Here is a 15,803-nt window from a genome sequence, read left to right on the forward strand (position 1 = left end):
TTGCAGTCTACTAGTGGGGCACAGTCACACTGTGATGTGCTATGTGCACGTGTGTTCACACAGACAAGGGGATTTACTGAACACTCACATGCTCACACGCTTGCACATGCAGAGCAAAAATCCCTGGAAAGATGCTGAAGGGACTGCTAAGAGTGGCTGCCCTCTGGGGAGGGGTACAAGGGAATGGAGGCTGAGTAGAAGAATCACTTCATTACCATTCTTTTTTGTATTTTGAATTCCTTTTTTTAAGTATGTGCATATATTACCCTTTGATGAAATAAACTTTTAAAAAGCTGAAATATGCATTTACACAGAAAATGACAAAGTTGTTACAAAGTTTAACAAAAGGTGCAAAGCATGCAAGCACCATGTGGGCAGGGGGTCTTGCCTGTTTTGTTCACTGTTGTATCCCCTGGTTCCTGGAACAGTGCCTAGCACGTGGTTGGCACTCAGTATATATTTATTAAAGGAATGAAGGGCTGGCCCAATCATTTTATCATCTAACCACAGAAAGAGAAGTTTGTATCCTTAAATTTCACGCCCATAATTAAGAGGCAGTAAAGGAGCTACATACTAATTGTGTTAATATTTAAGAAAGTCAACTTCACTGGAAATGTCATCCCCAAAGAGAGAGGTGAGGCCATGGGAATGAATGGTATTAGCAAGGGAGAGAAGGCTGTTCACCTGTGGGGTGAACAGAGACAGCATGGGAATAGACCGATAGTGGGAGCCCAGTGGAGCATGGTGGCCCGGCAAAGGATGAGAGCTTTAGAGAGGACAGATGGCCAGCAATATCAGAATATCCAACATAGACAACCCTGGGTGTTTTCTAAGGCTAGGACATACATCAGTAGTCCTTCTGGGGGGGGGGGGGAAGTACCCTCTCCTATACAGAGAACCCTCATACCATTCTGGGACACTGTCCCCAAAGGGCAGGCGTTGGCAGGACAGAACATCTCTACCCCACATTGTTTGTGTGCTGTCATCCTAGGTCAGGGCAGAAAAATGACCACTTGGTAGACCTGGGTGCTTATAGGCCCTCCATTCGGTTGCATAAAGGGCTGAACTGACCCCGGGTTTTCTTTTTCCCGTTCAGAATGCAGTTTCCAAGTATGGCTCTCAGTTCCAAGGCAATTCCCAGCACGATGCCCTGGAATTCCTGCTCTGGCTGCTGGATCGTGTGCACGAGGACTTGGAGGGCTCGTCCCGGGGGCCGGTGCCTGAGAAGGTTGGTCACTCTTGAAACAACACGTTGTATTTGATTTTCTTTTTTTTATTTTGAATATTTACTCAACTCTCCTCAAAACTGAATCTTGAAATTCAGATTCTTGGATTCCTATATAGTCTGCCTACTGGATACACAGTGCTGTTCCCTGGATACACAGTGCTGTTCCCTGCTTGCTGCTTTTAGCTCTGTTTGCTTCAGACAAGGCATTTCCTCCCATTGCAGTATTTCTCATCCTCTCCAATCCCAGTGATATAGTGAATAGGGTTTCATTTTAGCTCAAAATTTGAATAATATTTATTTGTCTATATTTTGTGCACCAGTATGGCCATCTGATAAAAGCACGATAATAATAGCATTGCTCATTATTTTCAGGTGGTATAATATGATTTCAGCTGTATCATTGCTTTCTCAGTTATGTATCCTACAGGGCAGTAATAACTCCTAACCTTTTCTCCCAAGATGCAGGATGGATGATTTTTACATGTGTGCAGTTAGCACTCCCAGGTTTTGATGAAACCCCAAACCTTTGGGAGGAGGCAAGCACTACGATAATTTCTGATCGCCACAGTGAATTGATACATCAGCTGTGTTCTTTATGGACTTTGCTCTATGAAGATCAATGATGGGTTGTGCTCTAATGCTGTGCCCTTATCTCCCACTTAAGAAAGCCAAAGTGAATGAAGTCGTTATAAGAGAGCAAAGTTGTTGTAATAATATCCATCAATGATCTGTAATTTAAAAAAAAATGTTTCATGAGCTTTGATAAATCAAGAACGCATTACTTTGATGTATCTCATGACTGATCCAGATGCAGTCACGAGAACTGCTTTATCGGTTTTTTTGGTTTTGTTTAAAAGTTGAAAACTATATTCCCATCCCTCTCATGAATCAACTAAAAATCCCTTGGAAAGTGCTTAGTCTTTCAACTATCACCTTCTCATTCCTTCATTATTTTCTTGGAGCCCATCATTCTAGAGGAATAGAGAATGAATGGCTCAGTCTTGTTTTTTTAAACATATCCACATAGCCAGCTGTTATCCTTCTTTCTCTTTTCTTTTTTAAGTTTTATTTATTTTTTTAATCACCTGTATAACTGCAAGATCTTTCTCTTTTAAAACAGCAGCTTGCAACTTTAAGAAAAGATGAACAGAGCCATATATGTTCCATACATCAGAGAGGTTGAGTAACTTTCTTAAAGCAACACAGCTAAGGAAGCAATAGAGTCAGGATTGAAGCCCAAAGAATTTGGCTTAAAAGCCTTTTTTCTGATGTTAAAAATAATCACCCCACTCAACCCCCAAACACACAAAACAAAGCCAGAATCACACAACAAAACCTGGGATGCTCATACACTCAAAAGTTATGATGGTTCCTCTGGGTCATGACATTGTACATGATTTTTCTTTTATTTACAGTGATTTTTCTGTTTATTTTATTCTGACCCTTTTATTTGCAAGTGACGGAAATTTAACTTGATCCAACTTAAGGCAAGGGCATTTGTTGGCTTTCATAACTTGTAGGTCTGAGGGTTGAACCAGCCTCAGGTAGGGCTGGATCCAAGGACTCAGAGGATGTCACCAGGTTTTGACTCTCTCTTTATCTCTTGTCTCTGGCTTCATTCTCACACTGGCTCTGCCCACATGGTAGCAAGAAAGCCTTCTGCAATGCTCGTATAGTCTTTAGAGCTGGGGATTCTAGAAAAAGCCCAGGGAAGAGTCTGATTGTCCCAGCCTGGGTCACATGTCCATTCCTGGGCTGTGGTCAGAGGAGTGACATGTCCTCATTGGGCACACCTGGGTCGCATGCCTCTGGGGGTGCACATGGGCCAAGGGTAGCTTTTATAGAATTGCAACAGGTTGCTTCCCCAAAGAAGTGAATACTGAGCAGATAAACATATGCCCACTACACTGTATATCCCACGAGTTTATAATGAACACATTTTGAACTCAAAATGATGTATTTTTTTTAAAAACAGACTGTTTATTGAATATTTGTTATGTGCCAGACATCTAACTTGGTGCTTTTCGTGACTTATTTTACTACTGGACACATAGTAGACACTCAGTAAACTCTTGAATGGTTGACTAAATTAGTTATGCTTTACTGTTAAAAGGATAACTCATACTTTACAGTTAATGGAAATTTGGGTTAAGTACGTTGCTCAAGGCCGCTCAGCTTCTACTTGGTAGAAATGGAATGGAAGCTGGGTCTATTTGTGCCAAAGCCCGTGTGCTGGACCTCTTTCTTTCTCACGAGTGTCTCCTGGCCTCTCAGTTCCCCACAGCGGGGGAGAGAAGCCTTGGAGATGGGTTGGTGTCTCTTCCTGCTGGCTGGGTAGGAAAAGCCTTACCCTGCTTCCCCCTCCCCATCTCCCTGGCTGTAGCAGGGAGCTCTTCCTGCCTGGAAAGTAGGAGGGATACGTAGCCTTGCAAACTGCCTTTCCATTTTCCTCTTCTGTCCCTTGGTAACAGGAAAAGGGCTTAAGGGTGGAGAAGATCACAGAGAGGGTAAGTAATTTGCCCCAAGTCACACAGCTTGAGAGCCAGGACCCCAATCCAGGAAATGCGGCTCTATAACAGGGTTTCTTAACATTTTTGACATTTGTGGCCTGCTGATTCTTTGTTGGGGAGGTCTGTCCTGCTCACTGTAGCCTTAGTAGTGTCCTTTTACCCATTAGATGCCAGTGGCACCCTACAGTTGTGATAACCAAAAATGTCTCCAGACATTGCCACATGTCCCTGGTGGGGAGGGGGTATGTGCAAAATCACCCCTCATTTGAGAACCTCTGCTCTAGAGCCCTTGTTCCCAGTGATGGTGTAGCACCCCCGAACCTTCTTTAAGATATAGCATGGAGTTTATTTAAGCTAAGAAGGCCTCCCAATAAGTCTTTTTAACAACTGCAAGACACAAGGAAAAGCAGCCATCATTGGTCTTGTAATTTCAAATATGTCCCACTACAATGTTCTCCACGCTGCAGCCGGAGCCTTCTAGAGCCTTCTAGAAAGGAAAGAAGATCACGTCTCTCTCCTGCTTAAATTCTTCCGGTGGCTTCCTATTGCACTTAGACCAAACCCAGTCTCCTATGTGGCTGACAGGGGCCCCCTGCCTGGGCCTGCCCAACACTCGGCTGATTCCAGACCCGTCTGCCCCTTGTTCCCCGTCCTCGGCCACACCGGCTCCCTCCGTTCCGTCGTGGGCTGGCACTGTAGGAGCGTGCCATCAAGGCAAGGTGGCTGTCGGCCCGAGAGAGGAGCTTACACCGCCCTTAGTTTGACCTGATTGAAACCGGAAAAGATCTTTTTTTTTTCTCTCTGTCTGAAGTCAAAGCCTCTCCTGAATTTGCTCTCAGAAAACGGGGCTGCCTGTCGAGGCCCGGCTGTATGCGCTTGAAGGGAAAGAACAGAGCTGCCGGGATGATTTGGCGTGGGGTGTCACCGTCCCTCTCTGAGAAGAAAAGCTGCTTGTCCTCTGAGCAGCTCTGAACGATTTTTCTTTTTGAGTTTATTTTTGTTTTCAAGACACAGGGAAGCCACATAGCTAGGTTTATTTGAAACTGGAATAGGAATCATAAAAGCCAATTTCTTTTCCGTTATTTTAACGATTCTCAAATGTTTTCATCTTCTGGAAGGGGCGTTTTTTACCACCCTGGTAAAAACACTAACGCACAAATAGTCTTTTGGCAGCTTGTTTCCCACAAAATGCCACTCTTGCAGCATTAAGGAGGGGGCGCGGCTGGGGAGAGGACCAGGAAGCTAACATGTATTGAGCACCAACTATGTGCCAGGCGAGATACACACTTCGGCTCTTTAGATTTGAAAGGCTGTCGCATGAAGGTGATGTGGCCCTCTTATTGCTTTTGAACATGGAATGAGGCCCAGGGAGAGAGGCCGAGGGTCACTCAGCTAGTAGAGAGGACAGCCAGCCGCTGTGACCTCATTATCTGTGCTTCCTGAGTGCCTCCCTGCCGCCCCCACTCCAGCCTCGCTCAGGACTTTCTCTCTTTCCGCATCCCGTCCCTGGGGGATCCTGCCCACGGCCACCCGCAATGCTGTGCAGAAGCATCCTGTGTCCTTGTGACTTCTCTGGTTGCAAGCAACAGCAACCAACTTGAGGTGACTCAAACAAGAAGGGAACGTAGGAGGAGACCAAGGAGCAGCATGCAGGATTGCAGGGCAGCCCAAAGGACCTGCTCCAAACAGCCACGAGTCGGGGGGCTGTCAGGGCAGCTCGGTGGCGGGATCCGCTCTGCTCTCTTCCCCGGACACTGCTGCTGGAATAGATCTTTCAGCCTTCTGGCCACTCTGCTTGTGACTCACCTCCAGGACAGGCACAGCTCAGTGTGGCTCGCTTGAGTCATGGGCTGTCCCTTGGTAGGGGATGACAGAACCCTGTTGAAAGAGCCCTCCCTCCCTGTGGACTGCATTCTGTGTTCATAAAGGAGGAGGAGTGAATCCCAGGCAGCCAGAATATACCAGTGCCCACTTTGAGTGCAAATTAGCTCTGTCTCTGCCTAGGTATTGCATCCCCCTCCAACTTCAAGTTCCTTTCCCAAACACTCTTCTCCTTTTGTCTTTCCCTCTCTGCTTGTGGAACTGGCTTTCTCCAGGTACCAGACTGGAAGCTTGGAGTTGGTCATGTTTATCTCCTCCCCTTGTTGCCCTGGTTAGGTGCTGAGATATGAGCTACTTACACAGGGTGTCCTGAATCCATTTCTCTTCGTCTTCATGGCTCCTGCTCTAGGTCACCCTGCTGCTACCTGGACCCTTGAGCCTCCTAATCTATGTCCTAACCTCCAAATTTATCCTTCATCTGGGAATGGCTGCCAGGTTAAAGCATCTCTCCACACATGTCACTAGGTTCAAACCCAGCAGATACTCCCCGCTGCATAGCAACAACAACCGCTTATATGGTGCTTACTGTGTAGCAGGCACTGTTCTAAGTGTTTTATGCACACACGCGCACACACACTAACTCATTAAATCCTTAAAACATCCCTATCGGGTAGGTACTGTCATTATCCCTTTATTACAGTGGGGAAACCATGGAACAAAGAGATTAAGTAATTTATTTAACTGGATCAGAGAGGCTGAGTAACTTTCTCAGCCACGTACCAGTGTGGGGATTTGAACCCCTGCAGTCTGACTCTGGAGTCTATGTTCTTGACCCTGGAACTATGCTGTTTACTGAGAAAGACTTTGAAGGCCCCACCCAGGGTGGCACTAGACTCACTTTCCAGTTTTCTACTTCCCTTTGCCCATCCTGTATTCTAGTCAAATGTGGCTTCGTAAAATATCGGGATGAATACGATGACCATCCTGAGTACTCACTTATTTGTTCCAATATTGTATTATGGAAAATCTCAGACATATGGGCAAGTGGAATTAATTGCACAGTGAACACTCATACCCACCATTTAGAGGCTATAATTTGCATTTTACTAAATTTGCGTTATCACACATTTCCCCATCTGTCTATCTCTCTATCCACTCATTACTCTATCTTTTTTTTCCTCATCTTATTTTTTTCGATGCACTTTGCAGTAAATTGCACACATCGGTATACTTTACCCCAGACGCGGCATTGCGTTCCTTCTGCATGGTTCTGGCCTCTGCTTTCTAAAAGCCTTCAGGATTCACCTCAAATTCCACCCAGGTCTTCACCTGCACCCCACTGCCTGCCTGTCTTAAGGGGGATGCGTTCTTAGTGGGGATGATGTCACACAAGTGCCAAAGTCCCCAAGGCACCAGAAATTGGTCTTTGGGGGACAGATACTAATATAGTGCATAGACACGTGCACAGTTTATCTGCGATATTAAAGTTTCATGGTGGGAGTGATTAGGAAAAATTGTCTAAAAGGACTCCTTGAGGACAGCAATTATGGAAAATCTGAGAAATACTGTTCTAGGGCATATTTTATGTGTGGCTCTGTGTAGATAGTTGTACAGGTAATTTTATGTGTTGCTGAGTAGCTTTCTATGCCGACTGACTTTGATTCTGGAGTTGCCCTTAGGAACAGGTCTCTTCTAGGACAGCGACCTTTTGCATAGCAAAGTCTTAATAAATAATTATGTCCCGTGCATCGTAGAGAGTAGGCAGGGGGTGAAGAATAAACTTAGGGAAACTAGAAAGTGGCAATAATTCATATTGGACATGGTAGGGGTCCAGAGGAGGTTGGTGACCAATGGGGCAGGCAGGAGCCCCGAGATGAGATAGGCTAAAAAATGATCCCCCCCCCCAAAAAAAAAATATTAGGTCCTAATCCTTGCATCCTGTAGGTGTTATCTTATATGGTAAAGACTTTGCAGATGTGATTAAGGATCTTGAGATGGGGTCATTAACCTGGAGTATTCAGGTGGGTCCTAAATGTGATACCAAGTGTTCTTAGAAGAGAGAGGCAGAGAGACATTTGAGACACACAGAGGAGAACGCAGCATGGAGATAGAGCAGAGAGAAGTTGGAAGATGCTTTGAGACACACAGAGGAGAACGCAGCATGGAGATAGAGCAGAGAGAAGTTGGAAGATGCTAGCCACGAAGGCTGGAGTGACACGGCCGCAAGCCCAGGAATTCTGGCAGCCACCAGAAGTTGGGTGAGGCAAGGAACAGACGGTCCCCTGGAGCCTCTGGAAGGAGCATGTCCCTGCTGATGACTTGACTTCAGCCCAGCAGTACTGGTTTTGGATGTCTAGTCCTGAGAACCGTGAGAGAATAGAAGGCACCAGATCATGCTAGAAGACACCAGATCGTGCTAATTTGCTACAGTAGCCACGAAAAACAAATACACAAGGGAACCCAAGGAAAGATACAAATAGACTGATGTATGGAGTGAAGGAAGCTTATGCATCTAAAGCCTGAGTTGTCTGCAAAAGACAGTACTTATCTGAAAACTGGCAAATGCGGCCAGAAGGGGTTTAGCAGGCAGGTGGAAGATGGAGAGATTTGGGGTGGATGTATTTCAGGTTCTGGCAGCCCACCCAAGTGAAGTGTAGAAGGGGCATCTAGGCTTTGAGGCCCGGCAGGACGCAAATAAAGAGCAGAAGCTGTCAATCTAGAGGGAGTAGTCGAGGCTGCTGAGTAGGAGTGAGCGTTCGTCAAGGTTCATGCTTCAGGTTTTTCGTACCCTCTTTTCTCTCGGGGACTTTGGGAGGTCAAGGGATGGAAACAGCATTGCGTATGGTGGCACTGAAGGCCGAGACTCCTCAGAGGCCCAGAAAGGGTTGCTGCAGGCCCAGGAGGAAGCCACGGGCTCAGTGGTCTGGAAACAGTTGCGTGATAGCAGGTGTACCTAATCTTGCTTCTTTCCCTCATTTCTTTGTAGCTTCCGCCTGAAGCCAGTAAGACCTCTGAAAACTGCCTGTCACCGTCGGCTCAGCTTTCTCTAGCTCAAAGCTTTGTGCAAAGCCACTTTCAAGCGCAATATAGGTAAGACCGGAATGTGTTCCGAATGTATCACTCAAGGGTCCAGCAAGATTCAAGACTGGCAACCAGTCTCCCATTGCCAGATTACCTTGAGATTACACACAAAAGCCACGGACACCTTCTCGATCCCATCATAAATCCCAGTTAACTGCTCATTCCTATTGTCTCTGAACTTCACAGTTTCCTCTTTTCCTTCTTAGCTCTGGGCCTTGCACCTCCTCTTAGAGGAGAAGTGATAAGAGTGATTCTGCAGAGGGTGAATGTGGAGGCCTGGATCCTTCTGCAGGCAGCAAGCAACCCCTCTGCAGTGGGGAAGACCCCTCCTGTTTGTTGAGAGCCCACTTTAACAGGTCATTCTGAGTCTAAGACTTCCCAGCGTTATGGAGGACACTAAAAATATAATATTACACAGCCTTTGACTTCAGAATGTATGTGTTCTCTTTGGGCTTTTATATATGAAAGTACAGAGACTCAAACAAGGCAGAATATTTTCAAGCATATGGTGTTTAGTGAAAGCACTGGTAGCAGTGAGAGGTCGGAGGGAGAAATCCCCCTGGGCTTCTCGGAAGAGGTGTGCCTTTTCATGGGCTCTGCAGGACTGAATAGGATTGAATAGGTGGGAACATATGCAACAAGAACAAATGGGAGCTTAAGTAAAGGTGAGAATGAGCACAGTGGTCGGGCGTTAGGGGAAGCCATTGGCTATAGAGATCCTCCTCTAAGTGACATGCTTGTCCATACATATGTCTGTGTGTGTGTGTGTGTGTGTATGTGTATGTATGCCTCCCCCCAAATATATATGCATATATACATACACATATATTTTATCTAATCCTTACAAAAATCCCATGAGACACATATTACAATCTGGGAGGTTGGATTTTTTGCAAGGACACATGTTAAGTGGCAGAACCAGCATTTTCCCTCTGAAATATCTCTGAAGCACAGGTCCTGCCTTTGCCTTCTCTGCCATTCTTCCTCTTCTATTGTTTTTCCATTTCACCTTGTGTGTTCGTTGTGATTTTCTGTTGCACAGAAGCTATGCTGTCTATTAGAGACACCAAAAAGCTTTTTCTTCTGGATGTTGCATTAAATCATTTCAAAGCTGTGCTTTTCTCTGCGTCTCCCGGATGATCCTCCCTTTGCTTTGCTCTGCTGTGGTGTTTATGGGTCCCCTGGTGGTTTTCTCCTTTTATTTACTTCTCTTCAAACAAGGAAGCAATTATTCAGTCTCCTAGAATTCCTTTACTCACAGCCATTTACTTCTGTACTTTTGAGGGGTTTGTATTCTTTGTGTTTAAGCAGGAGGAGGTTGCTTAAAATTGCCCAGAAATTGTCCTGATTTATCATATATATTCAGAAATCACCAATAAAATAAGTAAGATATGATCACTGTCTTTAAGGGTGATTGTTTATTTAGGAAGGCCAAATAGTCTCTGAAACGCTTTGGGAAAATGCCAAAGCTGCTTCCCACCGGGGCAGAAAAATCCACAGCGCTGGGGGAGAGGTTCTCTCTCTCTCTCTGCCCCACCAGCAAGGGGACCCCAAAGAAACAACCAGAGTGACAGCGGGGCACTGCATTCCTGCCTTGGTTGTTGAGAATATCGGGCAACGGAAATCTCTTCTAAATGAGCCCAGATTTCGTTGTGCCTGAAGAAAGGCCACTCATTTCCTGAGGGATGAGGTGACCCTCCAGGAGGTATGCAAAGGGGAAACCTAATTTCCCGGCTGCTGACCTCGACAGCTACCGGCTCTGGCAGCCGCCTGTTGGGCATCTGTCTTATCTTCAGGTGCCCAAAGCAGTGGCTGCTGGAAACAAAAATAAGGAGACAGAGGAAAAGAAGAATAGATGAAAAGAAAAAAGAACATCTAGAAAGAGGGAGGCGAGTATAAGGTGCAGGTGTGTTAGAGAAGGGAGGGGTCATTGAAAATTGCCACCAGGTAGTGTCCACTGGTGTCCCTGTACAACAAACTCACATGTTGCTCTGCTCACTTGGTTCTCTCTACCCTCTTCCTCGCTTGTCCACGTTCACTTTCTTTCTTCTTTCAAGTATTCGAGTGCCTGCTACAGCGCCTGGTCCGGGCTCACCATGAGGGCCATAGCTCCTTGCCCATGAGAGAGAAATACCAGCCAAATACCAGCCAGAAATACCACCCTTGTTCCTTTTTGCCCTACTGTGTGCAGTTTCTCTTCTAGGTGCTGTGAACAAGACTCAGCCCCGTTCCCATGGGGCTCACCTTCTGCTGGGGGGTATTAGACGTAAACAAACGACATGTGCTAGTGACCAGTGAACTGACAAGGGGTAACTTGGGGGTGCAGCTGACATCAGATGAAGGGGTCAGGGGAGGCTGCTTTTCAGAAGGGCGTTGGAGCTGAGAACCGAGTGACAAGGAGTCCAGCATTCAGGTAGTTGGGTATTCCAGGGTATTCCAGGCAGAGGAAACAGCAACGGCAAAGGGCCTGGGCTGGGAATGATCTTGGCAAGTTCAAGGAATGGAAATGCCAGGGGAGCTGCTGAGGGGCGAGTGGGCAGGAGACGGCGGGACCTGGTAGGGCAGGTTTTCAGTCCAAGTGTGTGGGTTTCAGTCTAGAGGGCACAGGAAGCCACCGTGGAGTTTAAAGCAGCATGTGGTCTCGTTCATCAATTTAAGAGGTGACTGGTTCTTGCAGGAGAGGAGGCGGGAGCAGCGGGTGATGCTGGTGCCATTGTCCCTGTGGGAGAGTGGTGGCAGCAAGGGGGCAGTGGTGGAGATGCAGGGGCAGCGGGTGGGTTTGGAATGAGTTTTGGATGTAGAGGCAGCGGGACTAGCTGCTGATGGGGATAGGGGTGAGTGGTGGAGGGACTGAGGGACAGATGAGCGTCTAGGATGACTCCTGAGTTTTTATTATATTATAACAGGCGAGTGCTTGGGAGGAAAACTCGAGGGTGCTCTGATGTGCGTTTGCAGGTGCCTGTCTGATGTGCGTTTGCAGGTGCCTGACTTGGTGTGGGGCGAGTCAGGGGTGGGGGCATTCCTGAAGAAGCGACATTGAGCTGATCGGATATTAAAGACCGCCACTGCCCTTTGGGTAGATTTCTTTCCTGTGGGGTGATGAGTAAGAGGAGAGGTGTTCATGCTAAAAACGGACTGGTGACAGCTTAAGATACCTACTCTGTGCCTCATGGTCTAGAGTAAAGGAAAAGTGTCACCAGGGATGCCCAGCCAGGCGAGGGCTTTTGGGGTCTGAAAAGTTCTTTTCTGCAGCCGTAAGTGGGGCAGCTCCAAGCTGGTGGCACCTGTTGCCCCGTCCCTCCCTGGCTTCCTCTCCATGGGGTGGGGTGTGCCTGGGGTGGGATCAGCCTCCTCCGTGAAATGAGATGGATGTGATCATGCATTAATTCAGAGTTCTCTGTGCACTGGGATTCTCCCTCTTCCATCTCCCCTTAAGCCCCTTTTAAGGGACTGGGAGCTTTACTTTGGCTGGAGGAGAGAATAGGGAATAGTATTAACATGCCGGAGGTATGAACCATAGGAGAAATACTTAGTTATTCCATGTGATTATTTTCACAACCTAAAAATGTCTTGCAAGTCTAATAACCAAGCTTTGTTACTATGCTGGAGTTTTGGCTGGAGGAGGGATTGTGAGTTCTGTGTGTGAGTGAGTGTGTTCAAATTCTTCATGTCATTCATTGCCTTTATTCATAGAAAATCTAATCTGTCGCCCCCATTATAGGGAGCATTCCCTTTTAGGCAGAGTGTGTTTTTAAAGACTTCCTCAGAACAGATTTTGGAATGCTGACATCTTGCTTGTGTGTTGCTGTAATGATCGTGCTTTGCGTAGTCGTCAGTTCCACTGCCCAGTGAGCAGGTGAAGTCGGCCGGTTTGAGGTATGACATATGCGTGTATCGGCAGCAGAGTGGCAAGACATGCAGGGTCAAAGCCTGCGGCTCATGTCTGGGCATTTGTAGCAGGTGGAAAGCAATTGATTAGCTTTGGAACAGAAGCAGTTTGACAACTGAATATACCTTAGGGAAACAGGCACGTGAACACTGAAGGGCACTGGGGTGATTTTCTGTCCCTTTCCCCTCTGAGCACCTGGGGGACAACAGGACAGGACTGCAAATGCCCTGGAGGGGACGCAAGGGCGAAAGGACCTCTCAGGCCACATTGGGCTGTTGCTATAGCCCGGTGACATGGACAGAGTTTTCTATAAAAGTGACGCTGCCTCTCCGTCCTCTTCCAGATCTGTTGGTCACATTCACTCTGTCCTCATTTCTCAACCTTCGAGAAATAGGGGTATTCCACATCCTTTCTGTAGTTTACTATGAAAACAATATATTTTCTTCATGCTTTAAATATAAAATTAGCCCATTCTATTTTTTTTTTTTTCCTAAACCACACACCTCTTGCTGCCTGACAGGGGTTCGTGGTTCAGTATAAAGGTCATCTCCCTGAGCCAGTTAGATATGTTGCAACTCTACAAGAAAAACACAGCACAGCTTAGTTTTCGTAGGCTAAAAAAAAAATGAAGAAGTCACCGACAAATCTTCTCTTGCATTTGTTCACGTGCATGTAAAACGGGAATTTGGAAATTTCCCAAGGACAAAAATATATCCTTTAGGGCCAATTTTATGCCTAAGAATGTCATGGCTGAAGATGGAGAAGGATTGGAGGAGAAACGGGGTGGCAGCGGGGACTCACCAGACATCAGGTCCCCCTGCTGGCTGGCGCTGGCTGGGGGACCAAGTGTGCTGTCATGGTTCTTCCAAAGGGAAGTGACCAGAGGCAGCAAGAGTGACTGGGTGTTCATTCCGGGGGTCTGTTTTCTGAGGTTGGCTTGACATTCTGTTAACTCATATCCAAGAGAGCCGACCAGCGATGAGCAGGTCACTCAGGGTCGCCTTGGGCAGCACCCTGGCGTTTATGTTGCCGTGCGTCTGTCTGCTCAGTGGAAAATCAACCAAGCAGGACTAGCACTTTCCACCGGCACCCAGGAAACCTGTTCTGGTGCCAGCTCCGCTCGACCTGCTCACTCACCTGGCAAGGCTGTCCGGTGGGAAATGTGTGGACTTCAGAGCCCAACCGCCAGCAGGTCTTTTTCCACATCCTCCTGGAAGTTAGTGTAGATTTTAGGATAAGTAATGGAGCGTACGGAAATCCCTTCTATCTTGGAAGAACATGAAATGTTATATGATTAAAGAAATAAAATTGGAGCGCCTATGTGGAATATAAAAATTGCACTTCGCTTTCAGAGATCTGTTTGAAAGTATGGAGTATTAAACTTAAAAGAGTTAAAAGAAGATCAACAGTGTGTGTACTCTGAACCAACCGATGCCTCACCCACTTATACTAAAGAACATTGGAATGATGATGAACTTGGGCTCTGGAAACTGAGCCTGGCTTTGGCATTTAAGAGCTGTGTGTCCTTTGGCAAATTGCCTAACCACTCTGTGTTTCAGTTTTCTCTTTTGTAAAATGGGTATGGTATTGGTGGTTATGGGTAGTAAATGGGTGCATAGATGCCCAGTGTTCAGAATGATGCCCAGTTCTTAGTAAACACACTGTTTGAATATTAGCTGTTATTATTAGCTGCCATTTTCTGAACTCTATTGTCTCTTCATCTGTACAATGACGAGGGTGGACTACATCAGTGGTTTTCTACCCTGGGTGAACATTAGAGTCACCTGGGGAGCTTAAATGCTCCCTGAATTTTTTTTTTTTTCGATGCTGATGTCTGGGCCCCACTCCATCAGCCTTGAGACAGAATCCCTGTAAGTGGGACCTGGCCATCTGAAATTTTAAAAAGCTTTTGTGATTGTGGGTGCACAGGGAGGCTGAGCACTGGGGGAAAGCTAGTCCTGAGACGCCTTCAGCGTGGCAGTTGGCACGCTGCATTCCTGTCTGGAGGGTCCCAGCTTCCCTTCCCATGCTCAGTGCACCATACGTGTGCTCAGCTCTCTCCTCCCACTTTGTTTGTGTTGAGGTGGAAGTCCCGTAACATAAAATTAGTCATTTTTAGGTGTGCAGTTCCATGGCATGCACATTGTTGTGCAACCACCAGCTCTTTCTAGTTCCTAAACATTTTTGTCACCCTGAAAGAAATCCTGTATCCAGTGAGGACTCGGTCCTCATCTCCCTTTCCTTCAGCTCCTGGCAACCCCCAACTCCCCCAACTTGCTTTCCATCTCCCTGGCCTTGCCTATTCTGCATATTTCATATACATGGAATCGTACAATACGTGGACCTCTGTGTCTGGCTTTTTCCACTTAGCACAGTGTTTTCAAGGTTCATCGCACTTTGTTCCTCTTTATGGCTGATGCGTTCCACTCTGTGGCTGTACCATGTTCTGATTACCCATTTATCTGTTCGTGGACGTTTGTGTTGTTTCTACATTTTGCCTATTGTGAGTACTGCTGCAAGCATTTGTGTACCAATGTTTGAACACCTGTTTTCAGTTCTTCTGGGCCCATACCTAGGAGTGGAATTGCTGGGCGTGGAAATGCAGTGGTGATTCTGTGTGCAACTTTTTTTTTTTGAGACAGAGTCTCACTCTTTTGCTCAGGCTAGAGTGCCGTGGCATCAGCCTAGCTCACAGCAACCTCAAACTCCTGGGCTCAAGCGATCCTCCTGCCTCAGCCTCCCGACTAGCTGGGACTACAGGCATGTGCCACCATGACTGGCTAATTTTTTTTCTATTTTTAGTTGTTTGGCTAATTTCTTTCTATTTATAGTAGAGACGGGGCCTTGCTTTTGCTCAGGCTGGTTTTGAACTCCTGAGCTCGAGCAATCCTCCCGCCTCGGCCTCCCAGAGTGCTAGGATTACAGGCGTGAGCCACCTCGCCCGGCCGTGTATGCAACTTTTTGAGGGACTGCTGCGTCGTTGTCGTGTGATTAAACTTCCCTCTCTGTCCTTCACCCTGGCAGATCTTCTTTGACTTGTCCCCACTGCCTGAAACAGAGCAACACCTTCGATCCTTTCCTGTGTGTGTCGCTGCCCATCCCCCTGCGCCAGACGAGGTACGTGAACGTCGCAGCTTGCCCGGTGAACTTGACTTCCATCCTTACCCGTTACGGGAAACCTTCTGGCTTCGCATCTGCCGTTTCCTCTCCTTTGCTTCTCTGCCAGCATTTCTCCAGAAACCAGTCTCGTAGCCCGGTGAAGCTCAGCTAGTGA

The 15,803-nt window shown here is 46.8% G+C and overlaps 2 protein-coding genes across 2 annotated transcripts in view; one reads left to right on the top strand and one right to left on the bottom strand.

Annotated features, from left to right (window-relative positions):
* The window catches only part of STX8 (syntaxin 8), a 467,623-nt gene that overhangs the window by 317,430 nt on the left and 134,390 nt on the right, over positions 1-15,803 (bottom strand). The gene's annotated exons all lie outside the window — the stretch shown is intronic.
* USP43 (ubiquitin specific peptidase 43) overlaps positions 1-15,803 on the top strand; it is a 62,124-nt gene that overhangs the window by 6,680 nt on the left and 39,641 nt on the right. The window contains exons 2-4 of the mRNA XM_012761213.2: positions 1,097-1,228; positions 8,546-8,649; positions 15,554-15,646. Of these exons, the coding sequence (XP_012616667.2) occupies positions 1,097-1,228; positions 8,546-8,649; positions 15,554-15,646 (329 nt within the window). The remainder of the gene's footprint in view (positions 1-1,096; positions 1,229-8,545; positions 8,650-15,553; positions 15,647-15,803) is intronic.

This window comes from Microcebus murinus, chromosome 18 (assembly GCF_040939455.1).
Source record: "Microcebus murinus isolate Inina chromosome 18, M.murinus_Inina_mat1.0, whole genome shotgun sequence".
NCBI classification, from domain to species: domain Eukaryota; kingdom Metazoa; phylum Chordata; class Mammalia; order Primates; family Cheirogaleidae; genus Microcebus; species Microcebus murinus.